General features: G+C 40.3%; 2 protein-coding genes across 4 annotated transcripts in view; one reads left to right on the top strand and one right to left on the bottom strand.

Moving 5' to 3' along the window:
- The window catches only part of LOC149918843 (uncharacterized), a 75,034-nt gene extending 73,018 nt beyond the window's left edge, over positions 1–2,016 (top strand). For all 3 annotated transcript variants that reach the window (XM_090134760.1, XM_090134761.1, XM_090134764.1), the window contains one exon: positions 1,720–2,016. In XM_090134760.1, the coding sequence (XP_089990886.1) occupies positions 1,720–1,846 (127 nt within the window). In that variant the 3' untranslated portion in view covers positions 1,847–2,016. The remainder of the gene's footprint in view (positions 1–1,719) is intronic.
- FSHR (follicle stimulating hormone receptor) overlaps positions 1–19,091 on the bottom strand; it is a 77,319-nt gene that overhangs the window by 13,009 nt on the left and 45,219 nt on the right. Inside the window, exons 3-8 of the mRNA XM_031598482.2 lie at positions 13,088–13,162; positions 12,635–12,709; positions 6,285–6,356; positions 4,070–4,147; positions 1,231–1,299; positions 1,044–1,118 (exon numbers count right to left, since the gene is read on the bottom strand). Coding sequence (XP_031454342.1) covers positions 1,044–1,118; positions 1,231–1,299; positions 4,070–4,147; positions 6,285–6,356; positions 12,635–12,709; positions 13,088–13,162 — 444 coding nt within the window. The remainder of the gene's footprint in view (positions 1–1,043; positions 1,119–1,230; positions 1,300–4,069; positions 4,148–6,284; positions 6,357–12,634; positions 12,710–13,087; positions 13,163–19,091) is intronic.

The following is a 19,091-nucleotide window of genomic DNA, read 5'->3' on the forward strand; positions in this document are numbered from 1 at the left end:
AAAATGCATTTACTTTTTAGTACAGGAACCAACGCTTTTCCAAAGAAACATCAACAATGATATTGCTGAAAAGATGGCAGTCTTTTCCAAAGGAGAAAGGCACTGAGGGAGTGATGGAAGAGGAATAGAATACAGTAACACATTTTTGTGTCATAGATGCACTGACCATCACCACATGGAAAAATGCCTTCAGAAGAGCTCTTGTCTGAGGCTCAAGGTTAACCAGTCATTTTTCTCCCTCATTTTTTAGATTTCTAACCACTTTAATCTCTACGTAACATCTTCCATCAGCTCCCATCTATCTGTTTTCCCCTTTTCTGATTGACTCCTAGCGCTCTCTGGATGTCTAGGACAGATGGTGAGAAAGAAAGGATGTGATGAATTTATGATTTGTGACACAAGAAAAAGACACCTTGTCTTCGTTGCAGCTCTTACAACCTGTAGGTTGTGCTCAGAAACACAAGCAGTTGTGCACTCTCACAGATGTTTTACAGCATAGCAAAGTATAGTGCGAAGTGCTGAGATCCAGGAGCATCCTATTGCTGAGATCATGCTCTTCACTCTGCCAGCCAACACAAGAGCTGTATCTCAACTGTGTGAGATATACGTCCCTCTAGGGTAGGGATTTTCTCTTAGGAACTAAGCTTCAGAGATGCAGGGCAGATCTTCACTGTCTGTAAATAGTTTAAGGGTGAGCTATTCAGATGTAAACACTGAGAACCCAACTACTTACTCTTGATTTTGCCCCAAACAAAAAACAAACTGTATTTTCTCTGCAAAAAATGAAGCAGAGCTACAGAGCTTAATCAACTGTGGAGAGGACTTTGGATTTAAATCCCTGGATGTAAAAAATCTAAACGCCCCAAGGACAAAATGAAAACATGGATCTAGATATTTCTGATATGGCTTCCACTTTACTACACTTCCAATTTTGAACTGCAAGATTTGGGAGATGCTGAAATCCAGACTGGCATCCACATGTTCTTTTTCGGTCTCTTCTGTGGGCTTACTAATGAGAAAAGACAAATCTGAATATTACTTACAAAACAACAGGCCCGATGGCTCCTTGGAAGACTTCATCCGGTAATTTTTCTAAGTTGTGATTGTCACTTAGATTTCTGGAAAACACAATTTTGATTCTAAAATAATCAGAGATTCAGATAATGCCTTGCAAAAGTTGCTATTTTCTAATAATTGCTTTTCAGAATAGTAAACAACAAAAATAGTTACAGCTCATCCAGGCAGGTTCCATTAAATGCATGATTCTTGATTTCCTGAATCCCGTTTTTATTTAGCCATCTGCAACAGAGAAAAAAAAAAGTGTACTGATACAGCTTCGTGTGCAAATAAAACCACTGAAAAGGATCTCAAGTGAGAAATTATTAAATGAGTATTTAAATCACCAAATTTCTATGAATCTCAGAAAAGATCCCAGTAGTTAGAGGTAGGACTTGCAGAGAACAGATGTGAAGAGAGCAAACCAGCATCACCATAAGAGATGAGTTAGAGTAAGTTTTCAAAGCAAAGGTGGAACTGATCAAGTCACTGGTGCTGCTCAGCTGCCCTGGGAATCCCAAGGGGAGCCAATAAAGCTGCATCAGGTTAACCCCAGCATGAGTGGGACCTTTCCTACTGTTGCTGCTCCTTATATTTACACTTCACTTTTCCCAAGATGCTTTTGGAAGAGCTTAAGCTTTGCCAATTATTATTTTAAAATAGGCTGAAGAAGGACAAAAGGATGTGGCTGGTGCCAAACTGCCTGGGAAGCAGACAGTTCTCCTCACACCGGCTGCCTCTTCCGATGTCATCAGCCCTGCTCCACATCTCCCCAGGCTCCTTCCTCTGAGAGGAGGCACAGGTAGGGAGTCATAGGGCTTCCTGCCAAGTTTTTGCTGTAGTGCATTAACTAATGAATGCTTAATGTCCTTCCATCGCTTCCCTTCGTGATCCTGAAAATTTACATTTGGGTCAGTTATGCTTATCATCTTTACGGTGTAATCTTTCATCTCGTTGCAGTGCAACTCACGCTCTCTCCAAGAGGGCATGACAAGTCTGATTGGTGGCAAAACTGGCTTGATTTAGTGACACTGTCAGTAAACACGGACACCACGTTCCTAAAGCACACTGAAAGCTGAGCATGCAAGTGACCCACTTATCTGAGGGCTGAGGAGGTGAGCTCAGCTCGCTATGAAAATCAGTCACGGGTCTGGTTGAAGGGATTACCCTTTTGACCATGGAAGGCAGATGTGCATAATTCCATGCCTACAGTGTGTGTCAGGTCACATCAGGAAAACTGCCATCATCCCCTTTGCTTGCAATAGCACTATTAGACATGAGTGAGCAGGCACACGGGAGAGCGATCTCCCTGCTTATGGCATTTAAAATATTTATTATATTAAATTGATCGTATCCATTCCAATCTACTAGGCTGATGTATATGCTTTAAATCACAGTATTAGCTCATACTGCTTTCTCTCACTGAACATGATGCTAATTCAATGAGACACTAAAGTCATACAGTCTGAGTTACTGTTGTCATACAGTGTGGACTGTACACTCATGTCACCTGGCAAAATGCCTTCAGAGAGTAGAGAGAGCAAACAACATTTTACCTATATCCCAAGGCTTTGTTATACCTCCTCCTCAGTTGGACAAGACTCTACTGAGACACATTCTCCTCTCACTTCAACCAGAGCTCTTACTGGTTCCCCTAAATAAGTCTGGAAGTCTTACGATAGCAACAAGTGACACAAAGGTACAAATTAGAGCCTGGACATACAGGCTTTTACTCACCATTTCCTGGCTGTACTGGTATGTTTAAGACCCACTTACAATTCACCTCCTCGGTGTTGATCCATGCATAAAGCAATCTTAGATGCAATCCAAATTACTGGCTTATGCATGCTGGGAGCCTGTTGCAGTAAGCCTGCTAAAATTGGCTCTCCTCAGACTGTGGGGGTTCATTGTGCCTTGGAAGTCTTGAATGCTCGACTGCTATAAGGAGGGCAAATCACACTAAAAACCTGGCATACACCTCTCATCCCGTAGTGGTATTATGGGAATAAATAAGGTATGTGCTGTGCAGTACTCTGACAAAACCATGTCTCATCTGAGCAGCAAAAACTATAATTATAGGAGGAAAGATAAAAAAGTACATTTGGGGTATCATTACTTGAATACATTTGAGATAGCTGCATGAATATCTCATGTATGTGTGTGTGTGTATGTTTAAAACTTCAGGGAACTTGGCATTGACAGGTTGTGGATAACTTATGGAGAAAAAGGAGAGAGAACAGCCCGGTGACTTGTTACTGTCCTCTCTTCAACTATGCATGGTTTGACTCTGCTCCCACCAAAATCGATGTAAACCAAATCAATCAGTCTTTAATTGTTTGTTGTGTCACGAGAGGTTAACTGCACACACAGTGGGAGATTCTTCCAGTCTGGCCACTGGCTAGATGGAATGAAGGTGGCTTGTTAGTAAGCACACGGTACAGTTTGATATGCCAACAGAAGAAGCCAGGTAGTTCATTAAAAAACATGACTGTTCGAGTCAAACGAGGAGTCATCTAACCACACAGCATGGAACTGCATTGTGAACCAGCCTGTATCAATGCATTAACATTGTGTACAAATATACTGTATTTTCAAAACATCTACATCTATTTTGCCAGGGTAGCTAATGCCTTTGAATGATGTGTCTGACTGTAAATATTTATGAGTCACACCATCCCTCTGAATACAATTTGTATCACATGAACTGTTGCTGTAGGTGGAATACATTTAACCTTGACACTAGTAATTACAAAATTTACTCTACCCAGAGGTTCTAAAATAAGGAGCAGAGTTAGAATACAGAAACAACAAAAACACAACACAAAAACACAAATACATTAATTTTTCATGGCAGCAAAACAGAATGCAGAGATTGCAGGACTAGGGGTGAAATCTAAAACTTCCAACTGAATTTGGAAGCCTGTACAACAGAGCCCATCCCACAAAACCCTTAACTCTGTTCTGGAGAAGGAATGAGCAGGTGAGAGCAGTGAACTTGCTATGTCTTACTCACAGAATCACACTTTCAGAACTCAGGCCCATGAATGTATTCCTTTCAATTGTACGTATATGGATATTGTCTTGAACATCTCTGGAAAATAAAACACAACGGAAACAACACCTTTTTTGCACTTCTGTGAGCCTTTCAATACATTATAATATTTCAAACATGCTGCTTTTTGTTATATTCAGTCTGAGGAACTCTTTTATGCAAAGGTTGACAACATAAGCAGAGAGCAAAACTTCCTGGTAAAAACAAAAAAGGTAGGAGCAAAACATTTCCAGACTCTTGTTCTGCACCACTCACATACCCATCTCCCAGACAGGTTTGAGCCACTGAAATGCACACAAGCTTGGGTCTTACAACCCAATGGACCATCCAGAAAATCTGTTATCCACTACATACAAGTTGTGTGGCTGGGAGGTGACTGCTTCTTTCAGCCTCCCAGCCAGAAGATGGAAGGACCATTAGCCTTTTTGGTCTGATTCAGCAAGGGACCTGAAAACCCATGAAAATAATCCCCTGCTAATGTCAGTGAGGTTGCTTATAAGCTTGGTCTGTGCTTCAGAATTGGCAATGCAGGACCTCTGTCAGTTCAGTTTGTTGAAGTAACGAGTATGCATTTCAGTCTTTCAGCAGTTTTGACTGCTACGCAAAAAGAACGGCAGATATACATTCTGTTGCTTGCTCAAAATAGACCTCAAAGAAGTTAAACAGCATTACTCATCATTTAGTCTGGGGATACGGTTGTTTTCATGCTGTTTCTTCTGGGAAGCATGGAACAAAATGAATTATCTGCAAAGCTAGAAGTTAAATGAGGTTCCAAAATTATCTCATACCGAGAGTTAAATATGGCCACAGCACTGTATTAACTGACACGTCCACCCTTCTTCATACTGAATTAACTGACACGTCCACCCTTCTTCATACTGAGATCAGAAGAGGGAGGAATAGGGAGGGAGTGCGGAACCCATAGATGTGAAAGTTTCCCACTGCAAAAGGGAAACAACCAGGTCCTCATAAACACCAATAGCCCATCAGGATCTATCTCTGGGATCTGAGCACCAGAACAACTGAAGCCTCCAAGAATTTTCTCATTGAGCTTCAGCGTAGCCAGGGTTTGAACCAAAGGTCTATTTTGTGTCAAGGCCTTACAAAAAGTGAGGAATTTCACCTAAAAAAAAATCTCTTGCTCAGTGGGACACAGCAATTCAAGTCTAGTTAAGGCTAGGTAAACAGGGGGAAGGTTCAGTGGCTCCGCAGCCGTTGCATTTGCTTGATGGCTTCATGGAGCCCTGAAGTGCAGTTCTCAAAATTATCTGTCAAGCATATAACAGAAAGGTATTTTGTATATTACGCATGTACACAATATTTGTAAGACAACGGCAGGATTAATGTTCCTACAGATTAAGATCTTATAATCAGAGATTCGAAGATTCACAACTTTTTCTGCATGCCATTAATATACCTCATCAAAAAGAAGAGAAGAAATAGTTGCTTAATTCCCATTTTTAGTTTTCCTTTTGATTTTGATACAATTATACTTAGAATTGATGGAAAAAAAAAAATTGGTCAAGATCTTTTCCATGAAAAAAAAAAATTGCTTTTTTTTAACGTGCTTTTATTTTTTTTCTCCCAAGAAAAAAGATGTGGTTTTCCTGGGAAAAGAAACAAACAAACAAACAAGCTTTCCCACAAAATTTTACATATCTTTCCTCCTATTGGCACTGAACTTTTCCAAAGAAGAATATATTACATTCCCTGGGCAGTTTCACAACCAGTGAATTAACTGAGCAAGATATTTTCCAGTGGCTTTTGTTTTCTTTGCCATCCACTGAAAACAGCACAAAGTTCAGCGACTCTTTCCATGCAGACCAGAGAACTGTCACCAGGTGGCAACAAATTCCCACTTCCACCAGCCTGGTTTGAATTTCAGCTGGTGAATCAAAACTAAAAGGCTGTTATCAGTCCCCTGAGACATGTACCTGTGCACTCATAGCATCGTTAATGGAAGAGTAGTTGGCAGAGTGCAAGCTACAATGCTTTGTAGAAAGGAGTTCCAGAGAATAGAGACCCTTTAGGCTACATTATCATCAATGCCTACAAAACTGCAACCAAAAATGCTACTACAAAGCTAATAAGCAAGCACAAGGCAAACTGGATCTCAAAAGATTTTGTTAGAACAGCAAGACATTCATAAGGAGCTTATAAAATCGTTAAAACTTACAGCAAAACCTTCTGGAAGGAGTGCACCTTATGGACAACAGGTAAAAACCTAAGGCCTGTGTTTGATATTAACCTAAGGAGAAGAAATTAAGGTGATTAGTTCTGTTCCTGGAATGAAACTATAATTAATAAAATAAAAAGCACATTGAACCTAATATGGAAGCTGCAAAAAACTGACATTAGCCACATACATGGTGTTTGTCCAGAGGAAACTTGGCCTTCTGATGTAAAAAGGTTTCTGTGAGAAGCACAAGCTGAGTTCTCCCCCACACAAGTCAAGGGAGAAACCATATCTGGGATAATTATATGTTAGGGGGGCACAGCTGATGGTGTTGAGTGGTGATGAAAAGCACCGCCTGGGACTGGGAAAAAAGTAACAGCATTCATCTTATGTTTATTATGAATCTAGATTATATCAGAAGAGCTTCAAACTTTCAGGTTTTATGAACTGAAACGAAACAGACAAATATGACAACCAAATCCGGAAGGACCAAAAAGGTCCATCAAATACTCATTCACTTGCATAAGCACTCATCTGAGCTCTCTGAGGTGGTATCTGGATATCCTCAGAGGTTCACATTGAAAAGCCAACTGCTTATCTACCTCGTAACAAAAAGCATTGCATTATATGTAGGAAAAAAAATATATATATATAAAGAAGTGTAGTGAATATTCATGAAGCCAATTTGGAAACGTTGCTGAAATGTCAGTGACTGTTTTATCCCGGGAGTCAGAGCGGTCTGACACTGCATTAGCTTCAAAATCACAGCTGTCACTTTTGACCAAGAAAGCTCTAAAAAATGCCTTTGAAAAACTATTACATATGGTTAAATAGAAAGCACGATTAATGAAACAGGTGGATTTCACAAGGCTGTAATTACGTAAAGTACTTTGGAGTCGTGAAAGGAGTTAGCCAAAGAAGTTCGAACCAATGGGAGAGCCTGCAAATCCCCACTTATAGTATTGGAAAGTACACTCTCTAAATGCTGAACAAGTACTGGGCTTTGTCTGGAAGCTGCCTTTCATTTTAAATGAGTCATATACTAAAATTCTCGCAATTCTTTTCAAGAGCTACTTGTTAAATACAAATTATGGCATGCCTTTGCTTTTAATAGGAAAATGAAGACAAAAACAGCTGCCAAATAGTGTGTGGCTGTTGCAGGACCGAGGAGAAGACATGAAAAGCTTTCATATCTATTTTACTTTCCCAAGAAAATCTTGATCCTTTTGTTCCTGTAATGAAGGATCATGGTACTTAAACACGTTCTGTTCAGGCAATGCTCCCAGTGGCAATTTATTCCAAACATCACAAAATGTTACACTGGCTAGCAGGGCTATTGCCTTACATGTGTGAATAAACATGTTAGGTGATGCCACAGTCCTGTCTTCCCAGTAATATCCCAAGGTGCTCAGGGTTTGGTTTATACTGGTGTCCAATGAGCAGTGTGGGATGAAGAGCAAAGTGCTCTGACAAATCACAGAATCACAGATGATTCTGTTCTGAGATAAATCGACAGGCACGAGGTACTGAGTGCACAGAGGCACAGAACAGTGGTTAGGAGCAGGAGAGGATGTTCTTTTAATTAATTGCAGAAAACGAACTGAAAAAACATGCAGCTAGTCTGTGGCCTAGATCTCTCTTCTCTTTTTATTCGACCAGCAAATCTCCAGAGGCCTTGGAGTGGATAATCTCGTTAGAATGTAGATAATCCAATTTACTGAATAACTTTACTGCAGCACAGTTTTGTCAATATCTTTATCATATAACGTACACATCCTTAGTAGCTTCGCTTTAAACAAATGTCCTCTTTAATATCAGCTTAAACTGAGTTCCCCTTTGCTATATCTAAACAGCTCGGTAAGAACATGTGTTTCAAATCGCTGATGGCTGCTTTCCAAAGCATTCATTGTCTTTCTGAGAAGCTTACTGGAGTCAGCATGTAAAAAAAAAACATTGCACTGTGATCACAGAGAACAAAAAGTCTTTCAGAAGTGAATTCCTGTAAGATTCCGGCCGCTTCATTTCCAGATATAGCAACTTCCCTGCTCTTTTTAAACCAAGTTGGTAGGAGCTACTCTGACAAAAGCTGGCAATTAATTCAGCTCATTGACTTACTGTGGATATTTGCTAAATTGCCAACACAAGGTAAGCAATGAAATACTGCATCACTCAGGAAGCATTATTTATGTAGCCCTTAATCAGCTAGTGGCTTTGTGCTGCACATGGGCTGACTACAGACAGAGAGCCCTTTGACTCATGGGAATGGGTCTTGTAGGCTAGAGTCTATAATCTATGAAGCCAAGCCTGTAATCCACAGCACACAATGCTGGAAGGTGGGGGAGGTCTTCAACCAGTAGACTCTCATGCAAAGGGAGTGAATGGATCATCACTTCTTTTAATTGAAAATCCACCTCCAAGCAAAGTTTTCTGTGGATGACTTCTGACCACATGGACATCTCTGCTAGGCATACCTAGCTGCATCAAACAAATGGATTTAAGAAGCATGCCAGGCATCTGTGTGTCAAGACCTCCAACAAACAGGGCAGCAGGTAGAAGCAGCTACAAGCCTACACTACAAAATATGTTGCAGATCAAAAAGGTTCTCACGGCCTACATTTTGCTTCCCACCAGCAATGGAGCTTCATGCCCTAAAAATTCATCTGAAAAAAAGGTTACATTTAAATCTTTCTGTTTTAAGATGAGATCTCTTAATGCAGGACATTGATATATTCACTGTAAAAAAGAACCAAAAAAGAAATAGATTACGTATGACACTAATTTTGGCAAGAAAATAGGTTTGAAAAGTCATCACTGCATTATTAAAGAGACAATGCCACAGCTCTCCCTACAGAGAGCCAGACAAATAATCTTGTACTGATGAAAAGGTCAGCAAGTTACCATTTTGAAGCAGACTGTCTCCTTGGCATGTATCCAAGAAGACCAATTAACAGCCCTCTTCACAGCTTCTAAACGACTGACTTAAACTTTTTTGTTTAGGTTGCATCTTTTTAGAAGGCTTAGGAGATCTCAACATTGTCTTAAAGTATTTTTCTCTCCGTAGCATTTTTGCTATACCAGTAATGATGATGTAAGAGGCAGAGGGAGAGGGACGAGTGGAGAATGTATTCGTACTCAGGGTGGCACAATTAAAAGCATATTAATGTTCAACACCCAGTGGCTGTAACGAGATCGTAAAGCTGATGAGAGACTGACAACGCTAGCCAGAGCTTCTTGCCTGCTTTAATAAGATCTGGTGGCAATGCAAGCATTTTCGAAGCAGCTAAGAGAGAACCTTGCAAGCAACAACTGCAAAGGTCATTAAAACTCATAGGCGTTGATGCCTGGCCTCTATCTCAGGCATTAACACTGATCAATTTGTATCAACTCCTTTTTTTTTTTCTTTTTTTTTTTTTCTTCCCTGAAAACTGCTAGTAAATACTTGTTTTTTTTTCTGCAATATTTTCTGACCTGCATTTTAACAGTTCCATCATAGTCGTCGCGCTGCCATGAGGAATGAAACTACACATCTCATATGCTGCCACTGAGGCTGGAAACTTTAGAAGGAACAACAACAAGCTCAGGAGTGGGCACGGACCTGAGACCCCTGCTTTAGTGGCTGTACATAGAGAGTGATGTGAGTACAACGTAACTCAGCATCACACCCAGCTCACTGGAAGACTCCTACAGGGACTTCATGTTCTGCTCCAGTAATGCAGGTAGCTGAAATGGGAACATTCCCTGTATCTCAGAGCAGGCAAAGGAAGGTAGGAATCACTTCTTCAGAAATAACTTCCCAGTGCTCAATCACTCACAGGTCTAGCTGTAGGCACCTCCAGGCTGCTGTTCCTTAGAATAACAAACAAGTGGCATAGCTCTGTTGAGACCCATCTGCACGGCTGGTGTGGATAATGCAGCACAGGATAGGAGTTCCTGTATGTCCAGGAATTGTCCTCCCGTGCCGGTGCATCTGAGGGTGAATTGCAAGTCCAGCAAGTTCCTACCCTGCTAATGCAGCCTCATCTGCCCTTTTCTGGTGGGGAACACAGCTCAGATACTGCTGAAAATCTGTTTCAATAAAACTGTTTTGACCAAATCCCTGTGATGTTAATTGATGTAGCTTCACCAGAGCCAATGATGTGACACTAATTTGTACTCACAACAGAGCTACCTCCAATCCTACTGTTAGCATGAAAGGCACATTCAGCAGTTCATACTCTAGGGATCATAATATCTGCATCTTATGTACTATTTACAGTCTAGAAGGAGTCTTTTTTACCTTGTAGAGTAAGGACACAAATGGGATACAGTATAAATCTGTTAATCAAGTAAACATCAAAGATGGACTTTATCAACGTGGAAGAAAGGTTTGGAATTAAAACAGACTTGAATGAAGAGGATGTCAATAAAATTAGAAGAAATTTTCTAGTCACCAAATCAACGTGTTTCTGGAAAAGCCTCAAAAGCTGAGTGAAACTGAAAGGGTAGGTGAGAGCAATCGCTAGTTAGACAAGCAATCCTCTATCTTTCTAATCTGTTGCTTCTAGAGGTCATAGGAGAGCTACTGCAGCTGAATTTTTATACAAAAAAATCTCTCTAAACATTTGAGTCAATGCACAGAGGAGTATGGAGTGACAAATGTTGAAAGGAGGGAGCATGTTTCTCACTGCTCATAGTGCTGTTTTACACTAATCAAAAGCAATGAACAACATTTCATCTCTGATGAGGATAAAAAATCCCCAATGTCTAAACTTTATGACAACCTATTGCAAAATACGAAATTTGAAGGAATATCATTGGGATAAGGAACTTGAAAATGAGCTATAAATCCTGAGTGGCAAACTAGATCCTCAGCTGGAGAAAATTCACACTGGTGACTGTAATTTCAATGAGCTGAGGAGTTAGAATCATTCACATCAAATGTTGGTCTGAAAATTTTTGCTTGAAACCGAAGGAAAAAGGCGCAAGGTTTCTTCCTGTGACAGAGCAAACTTAAAGTTTTATTTCCCTACTACTAAGAGAGAATCTGTGTTATAGTCACACGCATACAAAAATCAAAGTTTGTCAAAGTGCCTTGTGAATTTGGTGAAGCAGATACTGGTCCAAATACTGTGTAGAGAGACAACAGTGCAAATCTAGTCACGTGTTCAGATTTATAGATGGTTTAAACTCTAGCAACTTGTATGTCATTAAATAAACAGTGTATCTTGAAGTCCAAATATTGAATCTTGAATCTTAAAGTTCAAATTCAAACCAATTCAAACCAATACCTCTTAGCATTTCTGAGCCCAGAACCTGTCAGACTGAAGTGATTTTGGGAGCCCAGAATCACTCATGTTTATTGGATCACTGATCTGATTTCATCCAATCTTTAAGAAGCAGATAATCTGAAAACAAAGCACTTACGTACTCAAATGAATAAACTGTGATCAGTGAAGCTTATTGTATGAGCAATGAAAAGAAGGTTGGGTATATGTGCTCAGCAGGATGGACATTAGAAAAATCAAGAAAATATCCTGCTTCTTTAAATGGTATATATGCCATTTTTCAGCAAAGAGCACTTTGGGAGCTAAGGTCATTAAAAAATATTATGGATAAACAGATTTAATTGGACTGCATTTGGGTTTTAATACATAGCAGAGGATCTACCATTAGTCATGTTAGGATAATGCACTAAGAGCTGTGAAAATATTTTTGAGGAGCAGTTTACTTTAAGGATGGATTCAGTTATCACTGAATCACAATGGCAACCTCATGGGATCTGATATGGCAACCACAGTTGTGCAAATTGCATTCTTGATGATGGTGGCTAATAAAATAAATGTACAGCTTACACCAGTGCATTTGCATTCTAAGGTTTTAATCTTCTCACAACCAATGTTAATGAAAACCACTGCTATAACACTATCATTGCTAAAGAAAAAAAAATTGAATCCTTAAGATCACGTGCACAAAGTTTAACAGAAAGCAGAGTTGTGACAAAGACAGATGAGATTTTGTCCTAAAGCACTTGGGAGGAATTTCAACCAAGATCTGCTTTTATACTGATAAAATAAAGGCATTGATCCTTTTCTCATCACTTAGTTTCCACATGTTACTTAGAAAAGCTCAAAGATTTTGTGTTTGGGGATCACTGTAGGATCTCCATGGATTCCCCATAGAGAACAGTACCTTCAGCTTTTCTGAAGACAATATACAGACTTGAGTATGAAAATGTAGATCATTAATAGGCAACTAGTGAGAGAAGAGTGAGCATTATCCTGTCTTAGTGAAGTGCTCTGCACAGCTTGGATAAAAACTCATACATATAATTTAGAATTATTATCGTGCTTTCAAAGATCAAAAAGACTTACAAATATCTGAGGCTTGGAAGATGCTGGAAGGCATCCTGATCAATCTTCATGAGGTTGTTGGCCTTCTCAATTCTTCTGCAATGGGAAAATGAAACTTCAGGGGAAATATGTGAACGTATAGATCTTAAAATGTCTGTGGTTGCATGCTAGAATATGTGTAATTGCCCAGAGATATAGTGGTACTATTGAGATTTTTTTCCCTGAGAGCATAACTGCTTCCAAAGAGCAGCTGACCACAGACCAGCAATTCCCACTGCCTCCTGATATTGGCAGTGGTTTGAGGACAAGATATAAGCTGACAAAGGAAAGAATGGGAGAGTTGGCTAAGATGATGAGAAAGACAAGTGTTCCTATATCACTACGAATTCTTCACAACTTGCCTGAACCAAACAGCTAAGTCTTTGACACTTGCCCATAATAGTCTCCTTTGAATTTAGATTGCTTATTACTTACATTTCATGTAGTTTGGGAAGGCTGGAAAACACATTTGCTTCTATGATCTCCAAGGCATCATTCTGTGAGATCTCTCTGAAAAATAATTGAAAAATCAAGATGTTTCAAGCCATGCTTTCAGTAAAAAAGTGAGGCAGACAATGGAAAAGTGAAAAAATCCAGAAGAAACTGGTTCCTAAATTACAGATCCGTTTTGAAAATGAAGTGGACAACAGATAAGAAAACATACCTCAGAAATGCCTAGAAACTGCCAAAGTTTGCCAAAGGCAAACTAAGGCAGTTCAGAACAGTACACCTCCTGAGGCCAAGCCACCACTGCCTACTGCATTTCTGACATCACTAATTACCAATTGAAATTTATTGCAAGATTTTAACTTGCAGGAGATGAAAGTTATCTAGAAAAGAGAACAAGCCTAAAAAGTTCCCAAGAAATAGGACACATCCTCAAGCTGTAGGACATGCTTTTGTATTGACCTGATGAAAACTCCAGAGATTAAAATTAAGCCAAGAATGGACAGATCCAAATGGAAAGGATCGTAGACTTCAAGAACTCTTCCATACCCTGGGGAACCCCCTGCTTGATCTCTTCTATGTACAATGAATACCCTCTTGTAGACACAGAACTGTGGAACAAAAAGGGCCAGCTTGCTGTTATCAACACACCGGATGCATCTCCTGTTAGTCCAGAGGCATATATTTTTTTTTCCTTAATCTGTGGGGTGGCAAACAGATAGCACAGGCTTTATTTAGTATGATTCAGAGTTCAAGAACTCCCCTGGTAAGTCAGAGGGAATTGTTGCCGTGCAACCCATCCTGATTACATCTCTTATGCTGGCAGTGATCGTTGAAGTTGGAATAAAAATGATTACACCAAAGGATTCACCATGGCCATTTTTCAAAATGGTGCAAAAAATGCTATTTCCTAGACTGAGATCAACTATAGGAAGTAAATACTGGACTGCAAGTATAACTAGATGATACTGCGATGGTCTGTTGGATTTTTCTGCTAATATAGCTGCAGACATCTTTGGAATGAAACCTTGGATAAATAGATTGTAAAGTAGTTATCCCTTGCTCTTAGGTATCTTGTTCTTTACAAATTATGATAGCTGCAAATAGATTCAAACAGGCCTGAGGTAAAATAATGGATTATATTATAATCATCTGGGTACAGAGTCGATGTTTAAAAAGTAATCACAAAGATTACAAAGTAATATGAAAAGTATTCCACTTTCTCTTGAGTAACAACTGAACTGCACCTGCTGATTAAAGACAACAGTCTTGCAAAAAAAAAAATAATGATGAGCTGTTCATCTGACCTTTTCTGCTTTAGAAAAACAAGTTAGTGGCTTGGCATTTTTTATTTTAACAAGTAGTTTCCCCTCTGCATCTCAAGGCTTTTAGAGAAGAAGTCCTGATCTCTGCTCTGGAATATCCGTCTTTATCTACGAGCAGTAACAAAATGCTTTCACTGGTTTCCCCCACTCAATGTAAATTACACAGCCATTGTAAGGGATTCTGCACTGGAAAGCTTCCCTCTGAAGCAGACAAAGGGAAGCAGTGGAAACAGGCACTAAAGGAGCAGTGACTTGTTCTGGTCTCTTGCAGTCCCTAGGAGAGCTAGGGTAAGAGCCCAGGTTCTTAAGGTCCTCACTACTGGGGAGGGGTCTGTGGTTACCTTTGCTGTGCTGCACCACAGCGAATTAACTCATTAACATACACCAAAAAATCTGTATTGACTTTTTGCTCTTCTCCTGCTTTCTTTCAAAATAACGTATTATAAGGTTTAGAATAGAAGCCGCTACTCACTATGCTGTATTTATTTGGCAGTACAATTCACTTGCTAGACAATTTTGTAACAATTAATGACACAAAAGGTATCAACATTATAAGATTTGGTTTTGCTTCTGCTCTTTTTTGGACCGCCAGCTTTATATTTGCTATTTCCCACAGTCTGAAAATAAGTTTTCTAGGAAAAAAGAATCATCGGAAAAAAAAAAAAAAACCACACCAAATATTTATTACCAAAAATTCCATTTAGTCAGAAGAGATTTCACACCGCAAAACAGCTCAGGACTAAATGCTGCAAATTTGTTGGCCTTATATAGGCAAACAAAAGTTTATTTAGAAACCAGAGTACAGTAGTGACCTCCCATGAAAGATAGGGCTGTCAGGGCAATGATTTTTTATGATCTAATCTGCTAGCTAACACTGGAATAACTTGGATAACACAGCCCTTCTTCAAGGTGTATTTCAAGTGCTTAGAATGGAACATTTCTGTGTCAGGATGCTGTTTTGGTTTTCTAGGAGTGTGAGATGGGTTCTGTGCTTTGTTCTGGTTAGAAAAATGGGAGACTGAGAACTGATTGAAGTACTGTGTGAGCAGGCTGTGATGCTGAGGGAGGATTGGGGAACATGGGAACATGTGGTTAAGAAAGAAGTGAAAGGTAGGAATCTCTACGCTGTTTTTAAGAGGTTGAGTTTATAAAAGAACTAAATATTACTGGTATGGGGGGGCATCAGATAAGTAGGGAAATGACTTAATTTTCATACGAATCTCTCTCTTCATGTGCACAAGAGTAATTATTTTTTTTAAACAAGGAAATGAAATATACCCATTCAGAATGATTTTGCTGTGTTCCATCTCAGGCAAGCCACTGCTGCAGCCATTGTGGTTATGATCCTCTGACTGGGAGCAGGGGGGTCACCCATCTCACTGGCAGAAGCCAGCAACCCTCCTAGTGTCTGGCTTTGTTATCTCTGCTCAGGGGGCTGCAAGTGTGAGAGATAATGACAAGAAACTCCTGACGAACCCTGCATCCTCTGCTGAAGTTCCCCCAGGAAACCCTGTTGGTGATCAATTACTTATCATCATACTCTATGGTTTAAGCTCTTCAGGAAGGAAACGGGCTTCTGAGCCTTTTCCCAGCATGGAAGTGCTGTTTTCTAACAGAAGTCTGTTGCTATTCTTGGCCTTCTGGTCTCCATGTACCTGTTACTTGCTGTCACTCAGGTAAGAAGGAGAAATAAAGAATGACTCAGTTTAGGAGAGCAGTCACACTCTGCTAGCAAGGAGCGGCACTGCTCTGTGTTTGGCTGCATGATTTCTGAGAACAATTTATTCCTTGGTAAAGAGTGGTAAAGGCATACCCTGCTCATCAAAAACCCAAAGAACACCAAATAACCAACTCAGCACAGTCAGATCCTCTCTTGACGAGAGCAAATAACGCCTGCAGTGTGAACTACAAACAGAAATAGGGGACTGCTGGCCAGTATTTGTGCATGAGATTTGTCTTACGGTATAAATACACATCCATAGAGGATTGTTCACAATGCATATCTTATTATATGCCACCACGAGAGAAGATGGGACAAGTTATTACATTGCTTGTCTGTAATGAATTATACTATTAGCTCTAGTGCTAGCTATCAGACCAAATCTAGACAGCAATTTCAGCATAATTTCTAATACATGCAAGCCTTTGAATAGATACTACATAAGATAATCAGAAGCAATTTCTTTATAAAAATAAAACCAAGCACTCCCCAACACCCAAAGCACACACTGAGACCTCAGTAAAGCACAACGCTTAAGCATCTGCTCAAGCTTAGTTTCAGTACTTGTTAGATCACATCCAGAGCACTGTATCCAGTCTGGGCCCCACAATTCAAAAATGATGCAGAAAGACTGGAGAGGGCCACAAAGGTGATCATAGGACTGCAGAAGCTGCCCTCTGAGGAAAGACTGATGGAGCTGGGTCTTTTCACCCTACAGAAGAGAAGGCTTTGGGAAAACCTCATCAGAGTATTGCAGTACTAAAATGGTGGCTATAGGGAGCAGAGGATCTCTCTTCATAAGGAGCCACATGGAGAAGTGAAGGGGCAATGGGTACAAATTGGGTTTCATTCTGATAGAAGAAAGAGATTTTTACAGTGTGAACAACTCATCACCGGGACACCCTCCCCAGGGATATGGTGGAGGTTTTCGAGATGCAGTTGAACAGGGTACTGGTTAATCCCATTTGGGCTCCTTTTTCCCATAAAAGATTTGACTTGATGGTCTTCTGAGGTTCGTTCCAACCTGGGCTGTTCTGTGACTCTGTGATTCTAGAGAGGAAGAGGTTGAACACAGATCACGACATGGGAAACTGCTGTAAGAAGAAGTGCACTCATGGCAGCTTAGAGACAGATGACAGCAGGAGTCCCTTACACAGTGCGTGGTGACACCCGCTCTCGAGCACAATGACCTTATAATATCAGTAGCAGAGCAGTCAGTGACAGGGTAATGGCTGCCTGACTGATGAGCTCAGCTGTACAAGCTTGCAGTTGCAGGAGGATTTACGGATTTCTGCATTTCACTTCCCTGTTGACAGACTACTGGCCTATGGATCAAGGTCTTCTGCGTGCCTGTTTGTCCACACACAGACATGGCACACAGTGGTAAAGGGGAATTTCCCCTCTTTCCAACCACATCGCCCTCCTTTGCAGTGTTGGGTGTGACCCATTCCCTGCAAACAGTTGCAGTTTTCATTAAGTTCTGATCCAAAGGAGTTATGTGCACTGGCTATACCCATGATCTGCTCACCTTGTAGTTTCTGTGATACACCACTGATGTGCATTTTGGCTTTTGGGAGATCATTTTTTGATGTGCTGTAGATTCTTCAAAACTTTATTCACCCTACTGCTGCCTTCAATGACCAGTGATACTGAAGGTATCAGGTGCCACTTGTCAGTGTCAGTGGCCTCCCTGGGCACTCTGTACTATAACAACAGTGGATCCCACCCAAGATCCATCGGGTGAGCCCACTGGGAACAGCCTTTGCTAAATCTGAACGAAAAAATTAAGCACCCAGCCCTGGGATACCAGTCTTGATGCAGAAGAGACTAAAGAGCTCTTATTTATTTTGGTCTGATCAGAAATGGGCTAGTATGGAATCTCCTTTGGAAAATTTCCCACTACAGCGACAACAAAATGCTACTCCATTGATTTAAACAGGTTACAAAAGAAAAGCTATTTTTCTTAAAAATATTGGAGGCTTTTGACCTTTTAAAAATAGATGCTTGATACTTTCTCATGCCACTTTCCTTGTGAGCATGAAAAACTTGTCTCCCTACCATGATTCATTGAACACCAGGCAGTTACAGGCTAGTATATCTTAGAAGTTATTGGCATTTCAAAAATGGATTCAAACACTGACTCTCCTCATCATCCCCTTACTTCTCTGAAGATACACACGCACACTGTACTGACCTGAATAAGTGGGATGCCCATTTCACCAGCTGAGTATTAAAACTGATTTCACACTTGGAACAAAATAGCGTATACCTGAGTCTTTGAAGGAGGTTATCAGGAGGCACCAATACTGTGTCTTCCTGCCTTCTCCAAAGGGCATGGCATCATACTCTCGAATAAATCAATTCAGGCATGGGAAATATAATGCAAATTTCCGCACAGCAGGCTGAAGCAAAGGGTTTTTTTATTTCTATCAGTTCTTTAGCACCATGCCAGCAATCCAGATGAAAGTCTGTTGAGAGTTGGGTTGCATTAAATTAATTGTCCATGTAACAGTATTACACCGGTCTGCCTAATCTGAAAAAGCATGTGATTAGTCTGCGGAATTGCAGCTGATAACGACCAAACACAGCTACAGAAGCCACATCGTTATAAGAATTGATTTTATAATGAGTACAGTTTGAGGGAATAGATACCTCCTCGTACAGTAGAATTGAAGGGGTGTCTTATACAAATTTTGGTTTGCTGTCGATAGAACTGAAAACGCACGAAGCCTTGTAAGTCAAACAAATCATGACCAGGTCTTTGGAGGAAAGAAATGGCAGCTTTCAGCAGAAAAGCAGGCTCCAGAGTCTGAAGCCAGAAGTACACGTGCTGACTTTGCACCACTGTCCCTCCACTTCACATCTGGGATGGATATTTGCAGTCCTGTGGCTGCCTTATTGGTCTAAAATTAAACTTTGAATCTCCACTTCTATTTTGACTAAGCAG

This window comes from Phasianus colchicus, chromosome 2 (assembly GCF_987193195.1).
Source record: "Phasianus colchicus chromosome 2, bPhaCol1.hap1.1, whole genome shotgun sequence".
Taxonomy (NCBI): domain Eukaryota; kingdom Metazoa; phylum Chordata; class Aves; order Galliformes; family Phasianidae; genus Phasianus; species Phasianus colchicus.